The sequence below is a fragment of the Xiphophorus couchianus genome, chromosome 13 (assembly GCF_001444195.1).
Source record: "Xiphophorus couchianus chromosome 13, X_couchianus-1.0, whole genome shotgun sequence".
NCBI lineage: Eukaryota > Metazoa > Chordata > Actinopteri > Cyprinodontiformes > Poeciliidae > Xiphophorus > Xiphophorus couchianus.
Window position 1 is genome coordinate 19,212,037 of NC_040240.1, and position 27,053 is coordinate 19,239,089.

The following is a 27,053-nucleotide window of genomic DNA, read 5'->3' on the forward strand; positions in this document are numbered from 1 at the left end:
AAGCACTTTGAAATGCCTTGCTGCTGAAATGTGCTATACAAATAAAATTTGATTGATTGATTGATTGATTCATCCCAGCGCTGCATGTCCCAAGGCCGAAACATCATCAGTGACCCCTCACACCCCCACCATGGACTGTTCTCCCTGCTGCCCTCTGGAAAGAGGTTCCGCAGCATCCGGTGCAGGTCCACCAGGTTCCGAAACAGCTTTTTCCCACTTTCCATCAGACTGCTGAACTCTTAACTGGACTGCACTTAAAATCTGTTCTCCACTTTATACCTTGCACATGTACAGAGCTAAATAACTTCCTTTTTACTGTCAGTCCTGCACTTTATATTTTATATTTATATTCATATTTTATACTGTATTTTATTTTATTCTGGAGTAACCTCACAGCATTGGAAGCTCAAAACATTGTCCTGAGCCGTATGCAACGAAATTTCGTTCTGTATACACCCTGTGCATGCAAAATGACAATAAAGTCAGTCTAAGTCTAAGTCTAAGTCTAAGTTCTTGAGCCTGGCGGCATCCCTCACCGAAGGTGTCCACCAACGGGTTCGAGGGTTGCTGCCGCGACAGGCACCAACAACCTTGCGGCCACAGCTCCGATCGGCCGCCTCGACAATGGAGGCACGGAACATGGTCCACTCCATGTCCCCCACTTCCCCCGGGACGTGTTCGAAGTTTAGCAGGAGATGGGAGTTAAAGCTCCGTCTCACAGGCCCCGAATAGTCAACGTGAAAACAACACGAAGCTTTACAAGGAATAAACAAGTTTAAAATGTTTGTGATTCTGATACATAAATTCTGATTAATCTGGTTGTATGAAACAATGGCTGGATCCAAAAGAAAACTAGAAACAAATAGAAAGGAGGGTTGTGATTGGCTTGTTACTCACTATGTCACCAGGGACAACGATTTATTACTAAAAAATAAAAACTTTAACTGCTCAGGTTTAGGCGAGTTCTCTGTCTTACCCGCTTCATTACTCAACACATCATTAATGTATAGTTTGATCTTTGTTATTTGCTTGTCAAACTGGAAAAAATAAACTATAAAAGCAATCTTCAAGTTTTTTGGACATTGAACTTCTTTTACCTTCGTACGAAGCATCACCTCAGTGCAGCAGTGGCTTGTTGACTGAACTTTTATAGGATGTTTGGTTTGACAAACAATCGCCACTACAATTTATTTATTACAAATTATTACATTTTACAGCTACTAACACACTATTATTGTTTCATGCTGTTTGCTTTACTAACCTTGCGCTGCATTGTTCACATTTCTCCTGTTTTCAAAAGTAAGTTTGATTAGTTAAAGGAGGAAAAGCCATAAAAAGGTCATTTTATTTCTACATCAATAAGCCATTTTCACAGCGTAATTGTGATTCCTGCGTTCATTTACCGGTTAACAAAACATTTATACGGGAAAAGAACATTTACTAAAATGATCCTCATACAGAAAGGTGCAGACATTTAGACCTTAACCTGCATCCAAACGCTGGTGGTTCCTACCTATTCGGTGTAAGATTATCTGGGGCCTCCGGGAGAAATCCAGCAGTCTGCGATGATCATCCATCTCTTCCTCCGACTTGACGATGATTTCTTTAAACTCTGTGAATGTTTCTTCAGCAGCAGTTAACGGCTCGTTGATAAACTCGTTTAGAGAAACAGTCGAACATTCAACCAAACAGACCATGCGCCATTTTCTTTCGTTCCGCTTCCTCATCCTTCTTCTTCTTCATGGATTTACTGGCGGTTGGCAACAAACTGTTAGCAGCATTACCGCCACTTACTGGTATGGAGTGTGGTTCGTGATGATCTATCTATCTATCTATCTATCTATCTATCTATCTATCTATCTATCTATCTATCTATCTATCTATCTATCTATCTATCTATCTATCTATCTATCTATCTATCTATCTATCTATCTATCTATCTATCTATCTATCTATACAAAATAAATAAATAAAAATTAAACCATTCTAATATAAAATGTTCTATTGTTTCATATCTTCTACAGTAATTATATCTATTATATCTTTAGATTTTTCACTGAGTTGTCTTATCATTCTATACCAAATTTGATCTTTACCTGGTGCTGTATTTTTTGCCTTCTTAATGCATAATTTATTTCAGCTTTTGTAAACTCAACATTTAACAAATTATTTATTTCTTCAACACCCTGTAATACATCTTTATATTTAAGTTTTGTATTTTCTCTTCCTTTTCTTCCCTCTTCACTAGGATTATTTAAACTGTGAATTTTACTAAATGTTCTTGCCAATATCTCAACTTTATCTTAATCTTTTATTACATTTGTATTATCTATTTTTAATGTAACATATTCATGTAGCGGGTGGAGATGATAAAACTGATGATGCCAGTGAAGACGTGAGGCGGTTGGGAGATTCGCTTTGTAGTTCGGGCACGAAAGCTTATGGCGGCGAGCGACGATGTGGAATCGCTTGCGGGGATAAAACCTGGGGAAACAGGTTACAGCGAAGGAACAGATTTCATGGAATGCTGGAGATTCGAGCTGCTGAGATGGAGGTTGAAACTGAACCATCTGTGAAGAAGATTCCCCCCAAAAAGCTATGCCCAACGGGCTAAATTAGAATGGTTTGAATGATTCCGCAGCTGGTGGTCCTGGTTCTGGTTGGTTGTTTGGAGCTCTGTGTGTGCGGAATGCAAGGGGGTGCATGGCGTCCATTTTTGTTTTGTTTATTTTGACATTATCTACATGGGTTTGAATGTCTGGGTGTACACATGAGAATGGGAACATGTGATCTTGTCTCTGTGTGCCTGGTCTGTCTGTCAGGTTTGGTCTCTGGCTCCCTCCTCTCTGTGATCACCTTTATATCAAGTTGGGTGAGAGGAGGGGGCCCCTATAAAACTTTTTTCTCACCTTTCTTTTCTCTCCAGCTTTCTTCTCCGTCTCATTACAATTTAATAAAATAAACCCAAAGCAGTTTCTAATAAAGTTTCATGTAATTATATCAGGTGGAAACCATAATGGTCCACTTGTGCAAGTCTTTAGGGCTTAACGTTGGTACTCGACAATGCTGAGTGTCACACTGTCAGACAGGACAAGTTTAATACAAAACACAACAAAAAGACAAAATGCAAGTGTTTAGTCAATGGTAAATGTATGTATAGCGATTTATCTAGTGCAGAGGATGCCAAAGTGCTTTACATGTTGATGGTGATAAGCTACATTGTAGCCCAGCTGCCCTAGGGCAGACTGACAGACGCTGCTACACAATGGGCGCCATCGGACTTCTGACTAACAGCAGGCAAGGCAGGTTTGGTGCCTTGCTCAAGGACTCAACAACTGAGATGGATGTGGGAAGTTTGAACCGGCAACCCATCAGTTACAGGAACCACAGTGGCTACAACCAGTATAGCTGTAGTACCACCATCTACTGCAGGGGTGTCCAAACTTTTTGCAAAGAGGGCCAGATTTGATAAAGTCAAGATGCCTGGGGGCCAATAGTTTGTTCGGACATTTTTTAACTACAAAAGTGTCATGCAAATACACACTGTTATAAAACAATTTTCATTGTCACAATTATCTTTATTTTTCAAATGACAAAATAACCAAATATAAGCCACTCAGGCAACTCTAAAAGCAGAAATTCTGCTTTTCTTTCATAACTGGAGAGTCAGATAACATTGAACAAACTGTATAAAATACCTTAAATTTACATGAGTTTAAAAATATCTTTGCCTCAAGAACATTTTAAACAGGAGTTATAAGTAATACAAAATTGTCTGTTATTATTAAATTTTAAAACAAGTGAATTTTGCTCTTGTCATTTACAATATCTTTCAGAAAGTAATAGTTTGTATCACATCTACAGGTTCATAACCAAATCTTACTCAAGAGTTTAATAAAAATAAGTGCCATAAATCCAAGTGCATAAATGTTCTTTTGGCTCTTCACTGCTGATAGTGACAGATGTTACCGTTCAAAACACTCAGTTTTATGTCCTCAACTCTCAGTGCCACACTGTTACGTGCCAGGCAAACATTTTTCTCAAATTATTGCTTCTTCTCAGGGCAAATGTTCTCCACCATTTTCATAACACAGATTTGATAAATGTACCTTCAGTAAAAGGTTTGCCATGTTTAGCTATTAACATTAACATCGTAGCTTGCTTTGGTGGTATTTTCTTTTGACTCAGGCCCAAAGAAATCGCTGTTGTGATGCCAGGGCAGCTTGGAGCTGCTTCAGTTTTTCAGCACGGTGACTCCCTGTTAGCTTGTTGTATGTGTTAGCATGTTTAGTCTGGTAGTGTCTCTTTACGTCAAAATCCTTAAACAAGGCAACCGTCTCACAAATTAGACAAGCACAATTGCCCTGATTTTCAGAAAAGAAGTGTTATAATTCCCATCTCTCTTGAAAGCGGCGGCCCTCACTGTAAACTTGTTTTCTTTGCAGTGGCCATGGCAGAAATGAGTGGAGAGCGGTTCGCTGCACGGAGGCAGAGACTGATAGTATTAAAGTGGTGCTGCCACCATTTGGTGAAAGGAGGAATTACAGTTTCAAGTTTTATGATTTATTTATTCTGTTTCACGGTGCAGGCGGGCCATAAATAATACATTATAAGACCGAAGCTGCGGGCCGTATGAAATCTGACCGCGGGCCGTGATTGGCCCCCGGGCCGGACTTTGGACATGCCTGATCTACTGGGTTCAAATATAAGGCATAACATACACTAAAGGAAAACTCAAAACTTTTAATGTTAAATGAAATATTACACGTTTATTTCTTTCTAAAATACATATAAACATAAAAATAGTTTCAACATTAAAATACAGTAATCTAAATGCTGCAGCAGAACAGATTAAAATATTACAGCTAAAACAAGAGAAAAAAGCAAAATATTAAAAATAATTACATGTACTTTGTGCAATCAATGCATAAAAATTAGTTTGCGGTGAATTTTGCATTTCTTTAAAGTACAAATGATTTTTTTTTATTTGAATATTTTAATTAGGTAGAGTAAAACTGGTTAACATAATTTGAAAGAAATGAAATCAGATTCAATCTCATTTTACATTAAACACAAAATTAACACAAATACTGTTTTGTAGATTTTTTTTTAAAACACTCAACCATTATATACATTCTATTGTTGATTTAAAAAACTACAAAAATAAACCCCACTCACTCTCTATGGTACAGAATAATACAAACCAATCCCTCAAATCCAATCATGTGAGAATGTTCTGGAAGGGAGTCCATGTCCGGTCAAACTCTGTTAATGCATCAAATAGTCAGTGGGCCCCCAAGCCTCTTCATCTATCAGCATCAGTACTGGCACTTCTCAGGGCTGTGTGCTGAGCCCTCTGCTCTTCACGTTGTACACACACAACATACAGTTTGACATAAACAGTATGTTAATACAATAACATACAGTTCATCATTATTGTTTTTTGATACAGAATATACCAGAAAAATAAAACATCAATGGAGGAAAATGTGTCATGGTTGAACATCTCTAAGTATCCAAATGTGAAGATCAAAATGATCACATTTAACAAATACAACATAGGACATTTATGGAACATAATTCTACAGCTTTTCAACTGTGTGACGCGTCATGTGCTGAGTTAAACTATTTTTATGACTAAAACTTTTTAAACAGGTCACGCATGAAAACGGCTTTTCACCTGTGTGAATTCTCATGTGCTGAGTTAAAGCCGGTTTTTGACTAAAGCTTTTTCCACAGATCACGCATGAAAACGGATTTTCACCAGTGTGAATCATCATGTGCATAGTTAAAATAGATTTTTGATTAAAACATTTTCCACAGTTCACACATGAAAACGGCTTTTCACCAGTGTGAATTCTCATGTGCTGAGTTAAATGCTGTTTTAGACTAAAACTTTTTCCACAGTTCACACATGAAAACGGCTTTTCACCAGTGTGAATTCTCATGTGCTGAGTTAAATCCTGTTTTCGAATAAAACTTTTTCCACAGTTCACACATGAAAACGGCTTTTCACCAGTGTGAATCATCATATGCGTAGTTAAAATAGATTTTTGAATAAAACATTTTCCACAATTCACACATGAAAACGGCTTTTCACCAGTGTGAATTCTCATGTGCTGAGTTAAAACCTGTTTTAGACTAAAACTTTTTCCACAGTTCACACATGAAAAAGGCTTTTCACCTGTGTGAATCATCATGTGCTGAGTTAAATGCTGTTTTAGACTAAAACTTTTTCCACAGTTCACACATGAAAACGGCTTTTCACCAGTGTGAATCATCATATGCTGAGTTAAATTAGATTTTTGACTAAAACTCTTTCCACACTTCACACATGTAAACGGCTTTACACCCGTATGAGTTCTCATGTGAGCATCAAAAACAGATTTGAAAGCAAAACGCCTCGTACAGATGACACATGAGAAAGGTTTTCTTCTTTCCTGATTTTGGTTCTCAGCTTCCTGGAAGATGTCTTGGTTCCTGTTTGGTTCTGATTCAGTGTGGTCTGATTGCTCATCAACAGGAACCAACATGCAGGTATCAGTCTCCTGTTTCAATTCAATCTGTTCTTCAGCCTGACTGCAGTAAACTTCTTTCTCTTCCACTTTTATCTGATGATCTTCAGGCTCTTCCTGTTCTTGTTTCACCTGCAGAGGTTCTAACTCCTCCTGGTCCAGAGTGGATCTCCTCTCCTGGTTATAAACGTTACATTTCAGGGAATCTGGAGAAGAAAACAGAGAAAAAGAGTAATTGTTAACTTTACTGAAGTAAATAGGAGAAATTGTTTATCGTTTAAGACAGAAATGAACAAAAAACACCTAAAAATTCAAGAGCGTAGACAGAGATACAGATCAGTCGATATATCCAGCTGACATCTGGGGAATTCTCAAATTAACGGATATGAAAAAAATATTTTATTACAAAATTAATTGTAGTAGGGATTATTGTTAATATTTGCCTGCAAATTGTATTATTTCAAGATACTATTTATTTTTATTACTTTGAATTATATTGAAATTTTACTTTAGTTCACTTTATATCTTTATGGTTTATTTATAAACATGAGTTTATTTGTAGGTTAATAATTGTTTAGTTTTTGTTGCTTTGTGTTTGTTATTAACTTTTCTAAGTTAGACATTAAGAACTGTGGGTCCATTTTCTGTAAGTATAGGGACTGGTATAGGACCAGCATGCACTGGGTTGGGCCTGTGGGTTTTGACCAGAGCAGGAGAGGAAACAATGAAAAGTAGTGATGGTGAGATGCAGCTTCATGAAGCCCTGAGGAACTCCATCCAATCATTCGACTCATGAGCCGATGCACCGCGGTGCTTCATTTGCTCTACTGTGACATCAACTGGACAATATATGTAAAATAGGCAACGTGAAAACAAGACGAAGCTTTACAATGAATAAACAAGTTTAAAATGTTTGTGATTCTGATACATAAATTCTGATTAATCTGGTTGTATGAAACAATGGCTGGATCCAAAAGAAAACTAGAAACAAATAGAAAAGAGGGTTGTGATTGGCTTGTTACTCGCTATGTCACCAGGGACAACGATTTATTACTAAAAAATAAAAACTTTAACTGCTCAGGTTTAGGTGAGTTCTCTGTCTTACCCGCTTCATTACTCAACACATCACTAATGTAAAGTTTGATCTTTGTTATTTGCTTGTCAAACTTGAAAAAAATAAACTATAAAAGCAATTTTCAAGTTGTTTGGACATTGAACTTCTTTTATCTATGTAACTGTTTGGTGTATTAGTTGAAAACGGCGTAAACATAAAGAAACTGTAAATTCCCACTCATATTGGGCCCATGAATGCACCTTTGCCCATACGTCATTGTGCCCCTTTTCCCCATAGACTATAAATAAACGCCTCATGGACCGCTCTTGCCTATTGTTACTGAAGAGATTTAAGGCGGCCATCTTGGAGCGGTCGACCGTTCCACTCAGCTTTATGTTTAACAGACTCAATGACGTATCAGCGCATTTATCAATCATAACTCGCTAAATACTAAACAGATATTTACCAATTTTTCTGTAAACCTTATTAAAAGGTTAGCAACATTTACAAGGAAATGATTTTAAAGTATTTTTGAATGACTGATATAAGGTTGAACATATTTAACTATTTTTAGTGGGGAAAACAGAATAGAGTCAGAATAGAATGCGTTGATATTTCTGTATTATGATTATTTTACAAAGCACACAACAAGTCATAATTTTTGAAATATGTTATTTAATAATATCAATACATATTTATATAAATATACAAACACAAAATAATGCAATCAGAGAGAAATAAAGATGCTTAAATAATTATAAATGCTGAATAATATGCATTAAACTACACATATTTATATGGACATGTAGGCCTGTCATGATAAACGATAAATCGATTAATCGTACGATAAATTAAAACTACCGACTTCATTTTAATTATCGGCATTATCGTCTCTTCTGTCCTTTTTCTCTTTCTGTTGATGACACTGAATTAAAAAAGGCTCAACTCCGGTTAAGCTCTCCACTGATCCTCCCTTCCTCATTTCCTCAGTGTAAAGCCCAGCACACACTACACGATCTTAGAGCTGTCAGCCGATTGTCGGCCCATTTTCAAAACCTGACAGACCACACATTACCCGACAGAAATCCTTGGTATAACGGTTCGATCGGGTTCGTTCCTGCCATGTGGTGTCCAACAATGGGCACAAAATAATGGCTGCAAGTCCAGTGAACTAATTTTAAAACCAGGCATTAATCAATGCTTTACTACAATCTACCTGCAATGCATGTGGCTAGTTTCAGCGTAAAGTCCTGACTGAATGAAAATCATTAGAACCTGTTTACGTCACGTTAACGAAGAACAGCTGAAAAGTTACCGGGTTTATCAACTGCGGTAGCAATTGCGCTCCAACTCCTCCCCTTGTCATTTCTATATTCTTTGCATGTTGAATAAACATTAATGTTGTTTCCACATATCATTTCCAATGTCTGCTGGACTTCGGGTTGCTTCATGTCAGCTGTTTGGGATTCCCCGACGTAATTTCCCCTCAGAAAACATGGAGGAGAATCCGCGCTTTCTGATTGGCTGCCTGTCACATTCAACAGGCTGCATTAAGATCCCAGTTGGTGAAAACCCCTGATTTAGATCGGAGGACGATCTACTGCAGGGGTGTCCAAAGTCGGTCCTGGAGGGCCGCCATCCTGTGTGTTTTAGTTCTTTCCCTGGTTTAACGCACCTGGATCCAATGATGGCTCATTAGAGGCCTTAGGAGAACATTGACAAGCTGAGAAGGTTGTTACTACAACCAGGGAGAGAACAAAAACATGCAGGATGCCGGCCCTTGAGGACCGACTTTGGACACGCCTGATCTACCATAACACACCACACAATCTTAGAAAGACCAGCGTTTTAAGATTGTTGTAATGGGAAAAATAGGAGCAAAAAATCTGTAGTGGGAACTATTGCATCAGGTAGTCGATGTGCCCATCTTCTCTATTTAAATCTAATTATTACTGAAGGGCAACATAATATACAGACTTCATAATCTTTTGATTGAATGCAGTATTTATTTCCACTTTGGCTTTATGTTGTTTAGTTTTTATCAAGTACATTTTTTGTTAATGGAGACTGAGAATCCATTTTGTTTTTGGTTGTTTTGTTTATTTTGTTTATCAGTTCCAGTGTTTAATATTCTGTTGAAAATAAAGTGTATCTATCTTTGGCAGAAAATCGCATGCATTATTACGTCATTTCCATTAAATCAGTGTAAAAAGGTCTTCAAACAATATTATCGTTTATCGCAATAATTTTTTGAGACAATTAATCGCTCAGCAAAATTTGTTATCGTGACAGGCCTATGGACGTGTGTATATACATAATATCTATATAGGTTTTATTCATGTTTTCCAGCTGAAGAGGAGATTAAGAGAGATTCAGCAGCTGAGATTCATCAGTGCAGTGAATCCGTCTCTCCTTAAAGACATTCCCCACTTCTTCGTCACATGGTCTTTATGAAACCTTCAAAACAAAAACAGGAGCTATTTTACTTTAGACAGAGTGAAAGAATTTCATATAAATAAGAGTCTTTCCCACTTTGTGTGGAATAATCTAAATCAGTGTTTCCCAATTCCGGTCCTCAGGCCTCCCTGCCCTGCATGTTTTAGGTGTTTCCCTTCTGCTACACACCTGGATTGAATATATGGGTGATCAACAGGTTTCTGCAGCACTTGATGGTCATGCAATCATTTGAATCAGCTACTCTGGAATAGAGGCACATCTAAAACATGCAGAGCAGGGAGGCCTGAGGACCGGAATTGGGAAACGCTGATCTAAATCAATGTTAGGGAAAGAGATCCAAAAAGTGGTGAAATCAACCTTTATTGAAGTTTAACTAATTAGAAAAAGGTTTCACAAATCCCTAACATGGTTCTGAATATTCTGCTGTTAGAGCAGAATAATCCAGTTCAGGTCTGAAGACTCCAGGTGTTGTAGTTTTTAAACTAGAATCGAATAAGATGCGGAAGCTAGTGAAAAATTAGGTGGAATAACCATTTAGCCATTTCCCGAATCGGAAACCAAATTCAGCTTCGTGTATATGAGACATTTTCACAGCGTAATTCTGATTCCTGCGTTCATTTACCGGTTAACAAAACATTTATACGGGAAAAGAACATTTACTAAAATGATCCTCATACAGAAAGGTGCAGACATTTAGACCTTAACCTGCATCCAAACGCTGGTGGTTCCTACCTATTCGGTGTAAGATTATCTGGGGCCTCCGGGAGAAATCCAGCAGTCTGCGATGATCATCCATCTCTTCCTCCGACTTGACGATGATTTCTTTAAACTCTGTGAATGTTTCTTCAGCAGCAGTTAACGGCTCGTTGATAAACTCGTTTAGAGAAACAGTCGAACATTCAACCAAACAGACCATGCGCCATTTTCTTTGTCTTCTTCTTCTTCTTCTTTGGGATTTTATGACTGTCGTTCATTCATGTCATTGCATTACCGCCACCTTGTGGATCTTACGATCATCACATCTAAAGATTTCTCATACAGTGCCAGTTCTCTTTGAAAGACGTAAAATCTTTTCTTCCACTTTATCTAAATAAAACAAATACAATATTAGTTTTCCACAAATCCAAAGTTAATATTGTCTTCTGATTCGTATCTCCTACATCCCGCAACATGTTTCACAGTTTCTTCACTCCACCAGATCAGAACCTTTCCTATAGTTTCCGTATATCCACAATGATCGCTGCTGCTTTGTTCGGAGTTACCGCTGGTTCCGCCCATCCTGTGGCTTATTGAGAGCCGATCAGCACCGGCTTGTTCATTTAATTGTGCGGTGCTGGTGGTCGAGTGTAAAAGACTTTTAACGGTTTTATCAATTTGATTTTTCTACCGGTATTTTAATAATAGTTTGTATTTATTTCCTTTTTAGCTCTGAGGATTGAAGGTGGTGCGTTTGGCCCAGATGGTGGCGCCCCCTGTTGCTGTGGCTGTCCCGTGATCAACATAAATCGATTGAGGGAAATCCAACGAGTGTTTGTGACGTCACGGTGTTTGGTGATTCTTTGCTCTGGAGCCTCCGATCCAGAACCTGTCAGCACCTACCGCCAAGCCTCGGCAACTCAGCTTAGTTTTTCTAACTCCTTCTTATCTACATAGAGGTATTATTTAATTTTACTGCTTTTATCTTAATAAATTATTATAACTTTGAAACAGCGTCTGTTGCAAAAACGTGCCTGTGCCCTAAATCAAATCCTGGGAAGAAGTCCCAGGTAGCGTTGTTGGCAACAAACTAAATAATTGTGTATTTTTACCATCGATTGCCTCACTAATATTTATTTAGCTAATGTTAGTTTATACACTCTTTCTTCTGCACTAGATGGATTAAATGCTATTACTCTCTTTAATACTGAAATTATTCAATATATGACCTTATACTTTACTTTTGTAAGCATTTCTATGCAATATTTAAAGTTTTAAGCAGGGATGTTGGTACTGATTTTAAATTATTCAGTTTAGCTGACAGATTTGCACTGTTTAACTTTTTCCTGCTGCTTCTACTCATTTCATTTCAGCAAGTGTTCTGCAGTTGAACTCAAATGTTTCTACAATTTTCAGCAGTTACATTCAGCACTAACATGACATTTTCACAGGAAAGGCAAATGTTCTACTAACTTTCTAAGACACTAATAATATATCTATGTGTGGAGGTTAAATTAGTTCCAGCATTAGAAACATGGTGATCTATAATAGAAAACAGCTGCAGCAGAACAGAGAAAAATATAACTAAGACAAAAGACACAACAAATTATTGAAGAAAATATTCAACCATATTTTCTACAATCACGAAAAATTAATGCATGAAAATCAATTTATAGTGAATATTTCATTTTCTATAGAGTAAAACTTTTTTAAAAATTTCTTCATAAAGCTTTTACATAGGTAGAGTTAGACTGGTTAATATAATTTGAAACAAATAACAGCATCAGTTGCAATATCATCTTGTTTCAAAGAGAAACCTATCAAAGATTTTATTGTATATATGTTTGAGAATGCACAACCATTAATGAAAATGTTCAATTAGAGCTAATAAACAGAGGTGAATAAATTGATTATAACTTTTCTATCAATTATAAATATTATCATTTTATAACCTTGTTTAAGAACTGATTTCCTAAAATGACTTATGACAAAATAAATTGTCACATGGTGACATGACTACTTCAGTAACTATCCCGTATTTGGCTTGGACAGATCTGGCCCAGGTGAGGCATGCCTCATGTGAACCGTGCCATCACTGCCAGATCTTTCCTGAGTCTGGCTGACATCCAATTTGCCATGCCAGAGGTTTGCCAGATGTGTCAGCAGAATGCCAGATCCGGTTCAGGTCGGTCTGCTGTGTGGGAACTGGCGAAGGCTCACTCCTCTGGTCACCGTTTGCTCGATTACCTGTCCGCCCTCCAACACCACCTCCACCAGCGATCTACACCAAACTCTGAGACTCCACACGCCACCAACAAGCAGCCTCGACTCCAGCAGCCCCCAACGCTTCTTCCTCCCTGGCAGATTAACTGCATCTCATCAAGTAAGTAATTAAATCCTCTCCTTCAGTCTCAATTCAAGAACGCAGACTCACCATTCACCTTTCCCTCCTCCAGGATGCAGTCGATCCTATACAGTGGACTCCGGAACAAGATTCACATTTCATTCAATTCTCTGGACAAAATAAACTGTATTGAACTGATTCACCGGCTTCATGTTTGTTCTGTATGTGGGTCAAGCGGATCAATCCCCTCATGACAGAAATTATGCTTTAACCCTCAGATTTTAACAAATGTAACTTTATATCAACATTACATTTTTTATGGCTTTCTTTTTATTTGTCTAAAAGAAGAAAATCTGGATTTATACACATAATTGCTCGACTCTGGAGAACCTGGCTGTCCTGTGGGACATTGTTGCTGGTACGGGTCTAGGTTTTGGGCATCTGGGGTCTGTGGCCCTCATCTGGGGAGGGACATTAGTGACTCTGTGAATGACTTCTGGCGGCAGCATGTGGTGAGTTTGGGGCAGAGGTGTGACCAAGTCACTGTGTTGCAAGTCTCAAGTAAGTCTCAAGTCTTTGTCCTCAAGTCCGAGTCAAGTCTCAAGTAAAGACAGGCAAAAGTCGAGTCAAGTCTCAAGTCAGGAACCTTTAATTTCAAGTCATTTCGAGTCGTTTTTTATTTTATTTTATTTTTTTATAATTTGCAATTATACATAAAATTCAAATAATACACCATTTGTTCGTTTTAAAATATGTATTTATCTCAAATGATAGAACATGTGTAGCTGAACACAAAGTATAAAAAACATTTTTAAATTGGACCACTTTATTGCCCAGTTCTGTTAAACTTGATATTCAATAAAAAAAGACGAAAATGCTGACATTTCCACAGCACAATACAAAGAACCATAACAGCAGTTTTTTCCTCTTTTCTCTGACCTGTCAAAACAATATATTGTCAATATAATTTCCCAACGTAGATGTCTTCAAATACACCAACCATCCTTAGATGATACTAGACCCGGCTCATCATCATGATGGGACAGAGACTCTGTTCCCTGTGTTCAGGTCCAGAATTTGCTTTCTGTTCCGGAGCCCCGCTCACTATCCACCGGCTTCCTGAGCTAACACGGTGCACATTATTTGTGGAGGCATTTGAAGGACCGGATTTATGGTAAATAATCACCAATTTAACCCGGAGTACACATGCTAACACGAAGTTAGCTAAAGTCAGCTATCTTACAGCAAAAGAAAAGCGCCACCTACCGATCTTTGTGAAGCTTCAAATGCCGGACAAAGTTGGACGTCGTGGCATCTCCATCCGATATTCTCTTCTTGCATGTTTTACAAGTTGCAGTTCGTTTTTTAGTCGAAAGTTCATAACCTACGTAGCCAAAAGAAATTACTCGCGGAAGCATATTCGAGCGGTTATTTCGTATTTCGTTCCCTGAGCTCTGTAGCTTTGCCGCGTTTTTTTAAACGTCCAAATCCTGTTAATTTGATTGGTTGTGCTGCAGCTACGTACACATACATACATAAGGAGAGAGGAAAACCATAGTGACGGTCTGCGCATATTGATACGGAATGAGTGACATTAATTAATGACGCCACTTTATAAATAATGTGTTTTAAATTTTAAGACTTTTGAGTAAAAAATATCAAGTCTTTTCAAGTAAACAGCTTCAAGTCGAGTCAAGTCCCAAGTCAATGGCATGAAAGTCAAAGTCAAGTCCGAGTCTTTGAGCATTTTTTCAAGTCAAGTCTCAAGTCGTGATTTTAACGACTCGAGTCTGACTCGAGTCCAAGTCATGTGACTCGAGTCCCCACCTCTGGTTTGGGGCTCCTTACAGCTTGAGATGGGTTACTGGCATGGTGGCCGTATTGTTCCTGGGGTAGTCTTGGGATTCTGGGGGCGTATTTTCCCTGGATCCTGGCTGAACCCTGAGACTTGGGTTCTGCTCAGTATGTAGTCTGGATTTGGGGCCGGTTCATGCACTGCATGTTTGCACTGTGAATTTTCAACATGGTTTTGGGCTCTTTATGCCACGTCTTGTCCTCAGTTGTGAGGTGGATCGCGGTGGGGTGGTGGTGGTCCTGTGTCTGGATGATCCAGCAGTCTCTGTGTGGGTCTGTCAGGGTTGGGGTCGCTGAGCTCTCATTATGTTGGACTTCACAACAACCATCGTCTTGTACCAGGTTAGGATTGGCTTTTTTACTTAACACTTGGCGGCTGGGATGTTTATGGACCTGTGAGGGGCTGCTTCCTTTTTCACAGTTGGTGCGTTGGCTTTTCTGTAGCATCCTTCCTACTGGTGGTGTAGTCGGCAAGTTGAGAGGCTTGTGTTTTTGGCTTATTTGTGTATGAAGTGGTGAAAGTGCTTGTGTTGGCTGGTGTTTGCATTTTGATTGGCCCCTTTTTTTGGGTCTGGTATCGTTTGCTGTCTGTCTTGGTGTTGGTATGGGGTGTGATTTATTGCTTTGCTAGCCTATCTGTGGCCACAGCCTGGTGCTGGGCTGGGATTCAGGGCTGTGGGTGGTATTCTTGTTCTGGATATTGCGCTGAGCTGGCTGGTCGGTCCATTTCTTGGGTTGGGGTTCTATAAGTTAACGCAGTCCCCTGTATGTCTGCTGGATCTTCTTCATTGGGACTACGTGGATCCTTTGGTTGGCAGGCTGGGTTTGTGACTTGGGATAGGGGTTTGGTTTGAATGATTCCTAACCTGGTGGTCCTGGTTCTGGTTGGCTGTTGGATCTGTGTGTATGAGAAATGCAAGTGGGTGTATGGCGTCCATTTTTGTTTTGTTTATTTTGACATTATGTACATGGGTTTGAATGTCTGGGTGTACACATGAGAATGGGAACATGTGATCTTGTCTCTGTGTGCCTGGTCTGTCTGTCAGGTTTGGTCTCTGGCTCCCTCCTCTCTGTGATCACCTTTATATCAAGTTGGGTGAGAGGAGGGGGCCCCTATAAAACTTTTTTCTCACCTTTCTTTTCTCTCCAGCTTTCTTCTCCGTCTCATTACAATTTAATAAAATAAACCCAAAACAGTTTCTAATAAAGTTTCATGTAATTATATCAGGGGGAAGCCATAATGGTCCACTTATGCAAGTCTTTAGGGCTTAACCTTGGTACTCGACAATGCTGAGTGTCACACTGTCAGACAGGACAAGTTTAATACAAAACAGAACAAAAAGAAAAAATGCAAGTGTTTAGTCAATGGTAAATGTATGTATAGCAATTTATCTAGTGCAGAGGATGCCAAAGTGCTTTACATGTCGATGGTGGTAAGCTACATTGTAGCCCAGCTGCCCTAGGGCAGACTGACAGAAGCTGCTACGCAATCGGCGCCATCGGACTTCTGACTAACAGCAGGCAAGGCAGGTTTGGTGCCTTGCTCAAGGACTCAACAACTGAGATGGATGTGGGAAGTTTGAACCAGCAACCCATCAGTTACAGGAACCACAGTGGCTACAACCAGTATAGCTGTAGTACCACCATCTACTGGGTTCAAGGATCAGGCACAACATACACTAAAGAAAAACTCGGAGATTCGGTTTGAGCAGAGCCATGTGAGGACACGTTGAACTGAGCTCCGACTGGACCCTCAATTTTGGCACAAATTAACTCAATTTCAGCGCTGGTCTTGCATCAGACTAAGAACATTACTTCTTAAGGGAGCAAAAAGTTAGGCATACACCAGCAAAATGCCCAAACATCGTAACCCCCAAATCGAACCCCAAGAAGCTAATGCTAGCGGCCATGACGAAGTGCTAACTGCTATTGGTGGACTGCGCGGTGAACTGATGGCCACGCTAACAACTACGGCTAAGGTTCACACAGATAAACTTCAAGAATTACAATGTGCACTGGGAAAGATAGAATCCAAAATTGATGACACCATGGGCCGCGTTGCGGAACTTGAGACTGCTACTGCGACCCACTCGGATTCGATCCATGCTATGGAGGTAGACATATCGGCCATGAAACAAGAGCTAGCAACCCTGAAAATTCGCTGCGAGGACCTGGAGGCCAGGTCCCGTCGATGCAATCTGCGTATCGTGGGTGTAAAAGAGGAGCGTGAAGAGGGGAAGCTTATGTCTGGCTTTGTGGCTGAACTTCTGAAGGAGACATTACAGCTTGCTTCGACTCCACTCCTGGACCGGGCACACCGCACTCTGCGCGGTAAACCAGTCAGCGGAGACGCGCCTCCGCGAGCCATCGTGATCAAATGCCACTACTTCAACGAGAGGGAGGCTATTTTGAGGAAAGCAACAGGGAGTAAACAACTTACCACCAAGGACGGCGACAAGATCTTGGTTCTCCCTGATTATACTATGGCTGTCAGTAAACAACGTGCAGCTTTTAACGAGGTCAGGTCTCTCCTGCGGGGTCTTGAGCGTGTCCGGTATGGCCTTCTTTTTCTGGCTACGCTCAGGATCACCACCCCGGAGGGTGAAGAGCATCGCTTCAAAGACCCTTTAAAAGCAAAAGAGTTCATATCCACAAAGCTCTCTTCGGGGAAATGAGTACCGCCCGGGTCGGACGAGCATGACCGCTGCACAGTTGAGGGGTTTTGTTCTTTCTTTCAATCAATGGGGATCCAGTCGGGTCCAGGCTGTCATGGTAAGCGGATACACTTACGGGTGTAGAAACTGTAAATACCGGGACCCGGTGGGAAGCTCACACGGAGCTCCCTTCCCCCCCTTCCTGTTCTTGAGATTTAATGTTTTATTTTGGATCTGCGGGAGAGGGGTCATGAATACGTCAGTTTTTGTGTTCCAAGAGTTATGGAGTTTGAGGTTTGTGACTGTGTTCTTTGGTTTGTTTAATTCCACACATCCATTATTATATTCTGTGTATTTACTCTGTTTTATATGGTTGACTGCTTTTGTTGCGTGGGACACTGAACTGAGATTTGACAAACAAACAAGATGGCTTTACAACTCTATCAATTCAAAGAGTTATGAGTGTTTGCAATAGGTTTGAACCAGGAGTGGCATGGGTTAGCTGGAATGTGAGGGGTCTCAATAATATAATTAAAAGAAACAAAGTATTTATACATCTTGATAAGTTGAAGACCAAGATAGCATATTTGCAAGAAACGCATCTGTTAAACAAAGAACATAACAGGCTTAAGAGAGGAGGTTTCACCCAGATATATCATTCTAACTTTAACGCTAGAGGCCGGGGGGTAGCTATCCTTATGCACAGGGATGTCTCTTTTGAGGAAACTTCCATCATCAGAGATAGGGATGGTCGCTTCATTATTGTACAAGGTAATCTATTCAATATTCCTGTTGTTCTTGCTAATATTTATGCTCCAAATTGGGATGATATGCAATTCTTCAAAAACTTGTTTTCGCTCCTCCCATGTTTGGACTCGCACAATATAATCATAGGCGGGGATTTTAATTGTGTTCTGGACTCTTCTATTGACCGATCAAATCTGATACAGAGGACTGGCCAATTGAGCAACAAAGCAGCTCATTGCATCAACTTATTCATGCAGACGTACGGCGTTGCTGATCCTTGGAGAGTCAAAAATCCAACCTTGAAAAAGTTCTAATTTTTCTCCCCCCCACACAAGTCCTATTCAAGAATCGACTACTTCTTATTGGACCAGAAACTCATGCATATGGTGGCTTCAGTTGATTATGAAGCCATAGTCATTTCAGACCACAGTCCTGTTGTAATGAAAATGCATTTTACTGGCCACATAACACCTCGAAAAATCTGGAGGTTTAATGCCAGACTATTGACAGAACAAAAATTTGTGGATTACATTAACACTCACATAGATATATTTTTTGAGACTAACAGCTCTCCGGACATTAGCTATGGAACACTGTGGGAAACATTTAAGGCATACATTAGAGGGCAAATTATCTCTTACAGCGCAAACGACAAAAAAAATAAGCTCCAACGCATGTCTGAAATTAGTGACAGGCTTAAAATTATCGACCAGTGTCAAGCATCCGCAGCGTCAGACATCTGCTGGGAAGAGAGAGCGCTCCTTCAAGCAGAATTTGATCTCCTTATGAATGAAAAAGCAATAGAGATGCAACTAAACCTGAATCAACAACACTTTGAGCACGGTGAAAGAGCAGGTAGGATGTTAAGTCATCAGCTAAAACAAAAGTCTGCAGCAAGATCCATTTCAGCTCTCAAAGAGGAGGGAGGGGAGATAACTACGGACCAAAAGAAGATTAATATGCAGTTTGTGTCATTTTATAAAGAATTATATTCTTCGGTCAGTCCAGATCCAAACATGATACATAACTTTTTCAAGCATTTGAGGTTGCCTACGTTGCAAGAGTCAGACAGGGCTACTATTGAAGGGGACATACAACTGGTAGAAATTGACCAGGCAATTCAGAAAATGAGAACGGGAAAATCTCCAGGCCCTGATGGCTTCCCGATCGAGTTTTACAGATGCTTCTCTGCCAAGCTTTTGCCCCACCTATGTAACGTCTATACAGAAGCATTTAGAAAGAAGGCTCTTCCACCTACAATGACACAGGCTAATATATCCGTACTGCTCAAAAAAGATAAAGATCCACTCATATGCGAATCTTACCGTCCTATAAGCCTACTCTGTTGTGACTACAAAATACTCACTAGGACTCTGGCGGACAGATTGGAGAAAGTGCTAGATAAGATTATTCACCAGGACCAAACTGGGTTCATGAAGGGCAGACAACTTTATAGTAATCTACGCCGTTTGTTCAATATAATGTATTTACCAGGCGGAGATATTGTGCCAGAGGTCATCATGTCATTAGATGCTCACAAAGCTTTTGATAGAATTGAGCATAACTACTTGGTGAAGGCTCTTGAACATTTTGGGTTTGGGCCGTGTTTTCGTTCATGGATAGAACTTGTTTATAGATCTCCACTGGCTGCAGTTCAGACAAATAATATTGTGTCAGATTATTTTCCTCTTTCTCGCGGGACGAGACAGGGATGCCCCTTATCCCCCCTGCTATTTAACGTAGCCATAGAACCTCTAGCTGTTGCACTCAGGAATGATCCAGGGGTGATGGGAATTAGTAGAGCAGGACAAATCCACACTGTTTCATTGTATGCCGATGACCTCCTTCTCTTTCTGGCTGACCCATGCAAATCCATGCCTAACGTTATAAAGTGCATTGAGGAATTTGGGAAGATATCGGGATACTTGATTAATAGATCAAAATGCCTTGTTTTTCCTGTCGGTGATAGAGCGAGCAAGATGCCCCAAAACTCTCTTCCGTTTACAGTGAGTTCTGACAAATTCACGTATTTAGGAGTGAATATAACCAGAAATTATAAAGATCTATTCAAACATAACTTTATTACTGCCTTCAATCAGTTTAAACAGGATATGGAACACTGGTCATCTCTCCCTCTATCTCTGGCAGGAAGGATAAATTCAGTTAAAATGGTTATAATGCCTAAACTGTTATTCCTTTTTCAGGCAATTCCAATATTTATTCCTAAATCATTTTTTAAAAAGCTAGACAAGATAACCTCAATGTACATTTGGAATAAAAAGATTCCTCGTATCAGAAAAGAGTTTTTGGAGAGGCGACGGGAGGAGGGAGGACTGGCCATGCCGAATTATATGCACTTTTATTGGGCTGCTAATGTCTCTAAACTTTGTTTCTGGTTTAAGCCAGCAGAAAATGAGGCGGTGCCCATTTGGTCACTGATGGAACAAAACTCTTGTAAATCTGGTTCGTTGGCCTCAGTTGTTTGCTCGCCACTGCCACTTGATAAACGACTAATTACAATTAACCCAGTTACCTTGGGGGTAATTAAGATCTGGGAACAGCTTAGGATCCATTTCAAACAAAAACAAGGTCTCCTAGCAGCTCCTATATCAATGAATGCCTTGTTCCCACCTTCTCTAATTGACTCTGCTTTCCATGCCTGGGCAAATAAAGGGATAAGCACTGTGGGAGACCTGTTCAAAGATGGGCATTTTATGTCCTTTCAACAGCTGCAGAATTCATTTAGCCTATCTTCTTCGAACTTTTTTAGGTATCTGCAGTTGCGAAGTTTTGTTAAAAAACACTTCTCACAGACGCTCCAAACTCCAGACTCCAATTGGATTGATGGGTGCCTGGAGGTGGACCCCAAGAAGAGAGGGGCCACATCGAAGGTATACGCATTAATTCATACAGCGGCTGCACCCTCATTAGACAAAATTAAAGAACAGTGGCAGCTGGAGTTGAGATTGAGAATAACTGAGTTGGAGTGGCAGCAGGCAACAAGGCTTATTCATGATTCATCAATATGTATCAGACATGGTTTAATACAATTTAAGGTGGTTCATAGACTTCATTTGTCAAATAGTAAACTCGCAAAGTTGTTTCCAGGATTGAATGAAGCGTGCCCAAGATGTAAAAGCGAGAAAGGCACTCTTGGTCATATGTTTTGGGAATGCCAAAAACTGCAGACCTTCTGGAGAACTATCTTTAAGACCCTGTCGAAATCTTGGAATATTAATATTCCGCCGAATCCTCTTTCTGCAATATTTGGGGTTGTTCCTCGGACATGTTGTGTGTCCACCCGACAAGCTTCAGCTGTAGCCTTTTCCACATTGGTTGCTCGTCGACTCATACTTCTATCATGGAAAAAAGAGGCACCCCCCTCCTATAAACAATGGATTAAGGACTTGCTTTCAAATCTCAAAGTTGAACAGCAGAGATATGCTGGGCAGGGCTCTGTGGACAAATTTTACAAAGTATGGCGACCATTCTTGTGTCACATTGAGGGACGTCCAGCCAATCAGTCAACCCAGCATGAAACTAACTAAGTCAACCTTCCTTTTTTTTTTTTTTTTTTTTTTTTTAACGGATGTGTGGATGTGAATGTTTGGGTTTTTAATCTACTTTGTTGAAAACCAATAAAAATATTCAAATAAAGAAAAACTCAAAACTTTAATGTTAAATGAAATGTTACACGTTTATTTCTTTCTAAAATACATATAAACATAAAAATTGTTTCAACATTAAAATACAGTAATCTAAATGCTGCAGCAGAACAGATTAAAATATTACAGCTAAAACAAGAGAAAAAAGCAAAATATTAAAAATAATCACATGTACTTTGTGCAATCAATACATGAAAATTAGTTTGCGGTGAATTTTGCATTTTTTTAAAGTACAAATGATTTTTTTTTATTTGAATAGATTTTAATTAGGTAGAGTAAAACTGGTTAACATAATTTGAAAGAAATGAAATCAGATTCAATCTCTGTCACTTTGACCGGCGGAGGCTCTGCGTTTAAAGAAGGAAGTGAGGCAACGAATGTCTTTGAGGTGGATTTATTTGGGAGCTCCAAGTCTTCATTACACCAGCACCCTTTTTTTTCAGTGAAACAAAGAAGCTGACATTTATACCTGAGGCAAGTTCCAACACTTACACCAGGTAAAGGGGTGATCCAAAAAGAAAAGACAAACAAACACTACTTACACAAACCTAACAATAAATGATCCAACAAATATTTACATTCATGCAAATTATTAAAATTAAACTAATCTAAAGTCAATCAAAAGTAAATATAACTAAATATAAATCCTCAGAGTATTCCCCCTCTTAATGGAAGTTGGTATGCTCCAGGAGCATTCGTCTCCCTCTCTGATCCACCTTGCTGAGACACACCCAGAAGGCAAATACTCAATTAACTCAAATTGAACTAATCTAAATCAAAACGAACTGACATTTCCCCCCCACATTCTCCGAACAGGAAAGATGGCCAGTCTCCTCACCCACAAAGAATGTTCACCAAATGTCACAATATAACTAAACAAAGAACTAATACAAACACATTTGAACTGAAAACAACATAATATCAATAATCAACATGGGATGGAGCCCGTGGTCTCCATCACAATCTCATTTTACATTAAACACAAAATTAACACAAATACTGTTTTGTAGATTTTTTTTTTAAAACACTCAACCATTATGTACATTCTATTGTTGATTTTAAAAACTACAAAAATAAACCCCACTCACTCTCTATGGTACAGAATAATACAAATCAATCCCTCAAGTCCAATCATGTGAGAATGTTCTGGAAGGGAGTCCATGTCCGGTCAAACTCAGTTAATGCATGAAATAGTCAGTGGGCCCCCAAGCCTCTTCATCTATCAGCATCAGTACTGGCACTCCTCAGGGCTGTGTGCTGAGCCCTCTGCTCTTCACGTTGTACACACACAAAATACAGTTTGACATAAACAGTATTTTAATACAATAACATACAGTTAATCATTATTGTTTTTTGATACAGAATATACCAGAAAAATAAAACATCAATGAAGGAAAATGTGTCATGGTTGAACATCTCTAAGTATCCAAATGTGAAGATCAAAATGATCACATTTAACAAATACAACATAGGACATTTATGGAACATACTTCTACAGCTTTTCAACTGTGTGACGCGTCATGTGCTGAGTTAAATTATGTTTATGACTAAAACGTTTTAAACAGGTCACACATGAAAACGGCTTTTCACCAGTGTGAATCCTCATGTGCTGAATTAAATTTTGTTTTTGACAAAAACTTTTTCCACAATTTCCACATGAAAACGGCTTTTCACCACTGTGAATCATCATGTGCTGAGTTAAATCCTGTTTTCGAATAAAACTTTTTCCACAGGTCACACATGAAAACGGCTTCTCACCAGTGTGAATCATCATGTGCAGAGTTAACTTCCGTTTTTCACCAAAACTTTTTCCACAGTTCACACATGAAAATGGCTTTTCACCAGTGTGAATCATCATGTGACGAGTTAATTCCTGTTTTTGACGAAAACTCTTTCCACAGGTCACGCATGAAAACGGCTTTTCACCAGTGTGAATCATCATGTGCTGAGTTAAAGCCGGTTTTTGACTAAAGCTTTTTCCACAGTTCACACATGAAAATGGCTTTTCACCAGTGTGAATTCTCATGTGCTGAGTTAAAGTCGGTTTATGGTTAAAACTTTTTCCACAGGTCACGCATGAAAACGGCTTTTTACCTGTGTGAATCATTATGTGCCGAGTTAAAGTCGGTTTATGACTAAAACGTTCTCCACAGGTCACGCATGAAAACGGCTTTTCACCTGTGTGAATCATTATGTGCCGAGTTAAAGTCGGTTTATGACTAAAACGTTCTCCACAGGTCACGCATGAAAACGGCTTTTTACCTGTGTGAATCATTATGTGCTGAGTTAAAGCCGGTTTATAACCAAAACTTTTTCCGCAGGTCACGCATGAAAACGGATTTTCACCAGTGTGAATCATCATGTGCTGAGTTAAAGCTGATTTATGCCTAAAACGTTTTCCACAGGTCACACATGAAAACGGCTTTTCACCTGTGTGAATCATCATGTGCTGAGTTAAACTAAATTTTCGACTAAAAGTTTTCCCACATGTCACACATGAAAATGGCTTTTCACCGGTGTGAATCATCATGTGGTCAGTTAATAGCGGTTTTTGACAAAAACTTTTTCCACAGTTCACACATGAAAACGGCTTTTGACCAGTGTGAATCATCATGTGCCGAGTTAAATGCAGTTTTTGAATAAAACTTTTCCCACAGGTCACACATGAAAATGGCTTTTCACCAGTATGAATCCTCATGTGCTCAGTTAAATTGTATTTTCCACTGAAACTTTTTCCACAGGTCACGCATGAAAATGACTTTTCACCAGTATGAATCATCATGTGCTTAGTTAAATGATGTTTTTGAAGAAAACTCTTTCCACAGGTCACACATGAAAATGGCTTTTCACCAGTATGAATCCTCATGTGCTTAGTTAAATGCAGTTTTTGAATAAAACTCTTCCCACAGGTCACACATGAAAACGGCTTTTCACCAGTATGAATCATCATGTGCTCAGTTAAACTCTGTTTTCGATTAAAACTTTTCCCACAGGTCACACATGAAAACGGCTTTTCACCAGTGTGAATCATCACATGACGAGTTAAATCATGTTTTCGAAAAAAACTTTTCCCACAGTTCACACATGTAAACTGCTTTTCACCCGTATGAGTTCTCATATGAGCATCAAAAACAGATTTGAAAGTCAAACGCTTTTTACAGATGACACTTGAGAAAGGTTTTCTTCTTTCTTGATTTTGGTCCTCAGCTTCAGCAGCTTCCTGGAGGACGACTTGGTTCCTGTTTGGTTCTGATTCAGTGTGGTCTGTTTGCTCATCAATAGGAACCATCATGCAGGTATCAGTCTCCTGTTTTAATTCAATCTGTTCTTCACCATGACTGCAGTAAACTTCTTTCTCTTCCACTTTGATCTGCTGGTGTTTTAGATCCTCCTGCTCTTCTTTTATCTGATGATCTTCAGGCTCTTCCTGTTCTTGTTTCACCTGCAGAGGTTCCAACTCCTCCTGGTCCAGAGTGGATCTCCTCTCCTGGTAATAAATGTTACACTGCAGGCAATCTGGACAAGAAAACAGAGGAAAAAAGCAATCGTTATTTTATTGAAGTAAATGGGAGAAATCGTTCATCGTTTAGGACAGAAATGAAAAAAATGAAAAAACCCACACCGAAAAATTTAAGAGCGTAGACAGAGAGACAGATCAGGCGACAAATCCAGCTGACATTTGGAGAATTCTCAAATGAACAGATATTAAATATTTTTTATTTATTATAAAATTAATAATAGTTGCCAATGTTAATAAAATTTACTAGTAAATATTAACATTTCAAGATATTCCCTAATTTGGAGTTATTACTTTTATTTGGGTTAAAATTTGACTTCAGTTCACTTTATATTTTTGGGGTTTATTTACAGAGTTTATTTGTAGGTTAATAATTGTTTAGTTTTTGTTGCTTTGTGTTTGTTATTTACTTTGTAAGTTAGACATTAAGAACTGGGGGTCCATTTTCTGTAAGTATAGGGACTGGTATAGGACCAGCATGCACTGGGTTGGGCCTGTGGGTTTTGACCAGAGCAGGAGAGGAAACAATGAAAAGTAGTGATGGTGAGATGAAGCTTTACAATGAATAAACAAGTTTAAAATGTTTGTGATTCTGATACATAAATTCTGATGAATCTGGTTGTATGAAACAATGGCTGGATCCAAAAGAAAACTAGAAACAAATAGAAAAGAGGGTTGTGATTGGCTTGTTACTCGCTATGTCACCAGGGACAACGATTTATTACTAAAAAATAAAAACTTTAACTGCTCAGGTTTAGGTGAGTTCTCTGTCTTACCCGCTTCATTACTCAACACATCACTAATGTAAAGTTTGATCTTTGTTATTTGCTTGTCAAACTGAAAAAATAAACTATAAAAGCAATCTTCAAGTTTTTTGGACATTGAACTTCTTTTACCTTCGTACGAAGCATCACCTCAGTGCAGCAGTGGCTTGTTGACTGAACTTTTATAGGATGTTTGGTTTGACAAACAATCGCCACTACAATTTATTTATTACAAATTATTACATTTTACAGCTACTAACACACTATTATTGTTTCATGCTGTCTGCTTTACTAACCTTGCGCTGCATTGTTCACATTTCTCCTGTTTTCAAAAGTAAGTTTGATTAGTTAAAGGAGGAAAAGCCATAAAAGGTCATTTTATTTCTACATCAATAAGCCATTTTCACAGCGTAATTGTGATTCCTGCGTTCATTTACCGGTTAACAAAACATTTATACGGGAAAAGAACATTTACTAAAATGATCCTCATACAGAAAGGTGCAGACATTTAGACCTTAACCTGCATCCAAACGCTGCTGGTTCCTACCTATTCGGTGTAAGATTATCTGGGGCCTCCGGGAGAAATCCAGCAGTCTGCGATGATCATCCATCTCTTCCTCCGACTTGACGATGATTTCTTTAAACTCTGTGAATGTTTCTTCAGCAGCAGTTAACGGCTCGTTGATAAACTCGTTTAGAGAAACAGTCGAACATTCAACCAAACAGACCATGCGCCATTTTCTTTGTCTTCTTCTTCTTCTTCTTAAGTTTATTGGCGGTTGGCAA

General features: G+C 39.1%; 4 protein-coding genes across 4 annotated transcripts in view; all 4 read right to left on the bottom strand.

Moving 5' to 3' along the window:
* Nucleotides 1-24,553, bottom strand: part of LOC114155795 (gastrula zinc finger protein XlCGF57.1-like) — a 29,522-nt gene extending 4,969 nt beyond the window's left edge. Inside the window, exons 1-2 of the mRNA XM_028035904.1 lie at nt 23,897-24,553; nt 6,253-6,336 (exon numbers count right to left, since the gene is read on the bottom strand). Of these exons, the coding sequence (XP_027891705.1) occupies nt 6,253-6,336; nt 23,897-24,516 (704 nt within the window). The 5' untranslated portion in view covers nt 24,517-24,553. The remainder of the gene's footprint in view (nt 1-6,252; nt 6,337-23,896) is intronic.
* LOC114155762 (gastrula zinc finger protein XlCGF8.2DB-like) overlaps nt 1-27,053 on the bottom strand; it is a 723,567-nt gene that overhangs the window by 417,141 nt on the left and 279,373 nt on the right.
* LOC114155785 (gastrula zinc finger protein XlCGF57.1-like) overlaps nt 1-27,053 on the bottom strand; it is a 338,725-nt gene that overhangs the window by 32,386 nt on the left and 279,286 nt on the right. The gene's annotated exons all lie outside the window — the stretch shown is intronic.
* LOC114155817 (gastrula zinc finger protein XlCGF26.1-like) lies at nt 5,089-26,878 on the bottom strand. Its single transcript, XM_028035928.1, has 4 exons — nt 26,815-26,878; nt 25,089-25,502; nt 6,117-6,184; nt 5,089-5,780 (listed from the first exon to the last, which is right to left on the bottom strand). The coding sequence occupies exons 1-4, from the start codon at nt 26,876-26,878 to the stop codon at nt 5,583-5,585; spliced, it is 744 nt and encodes a 247-aa protein (XP_027891729.1). The 3' UTR covers nt 5,089-5,582.

Coding starts and splice junctions, on each gene's coding strand:
- LOC114155817 (XM_028035928.1), bottom strand. CDS start 26,878: ATGGATGATCATCGCAGACTGCTGGATTTCTCCCGGAGGCCCCAGATA. Junction 25,503..26,814: donor GATAATCTTACACCGAATAG/GTAGGAACCAGC, acceptor TTTCTTGTCCAG/ATTGCCTGCAGTGTAACATT. Junction 6,185..25,088: donor TCATATGAGAACTCATACGG/GTGAAAAGCAGT, acceptor TGATTCACACAG/GTGAAAAGCCTTTTTCATGT.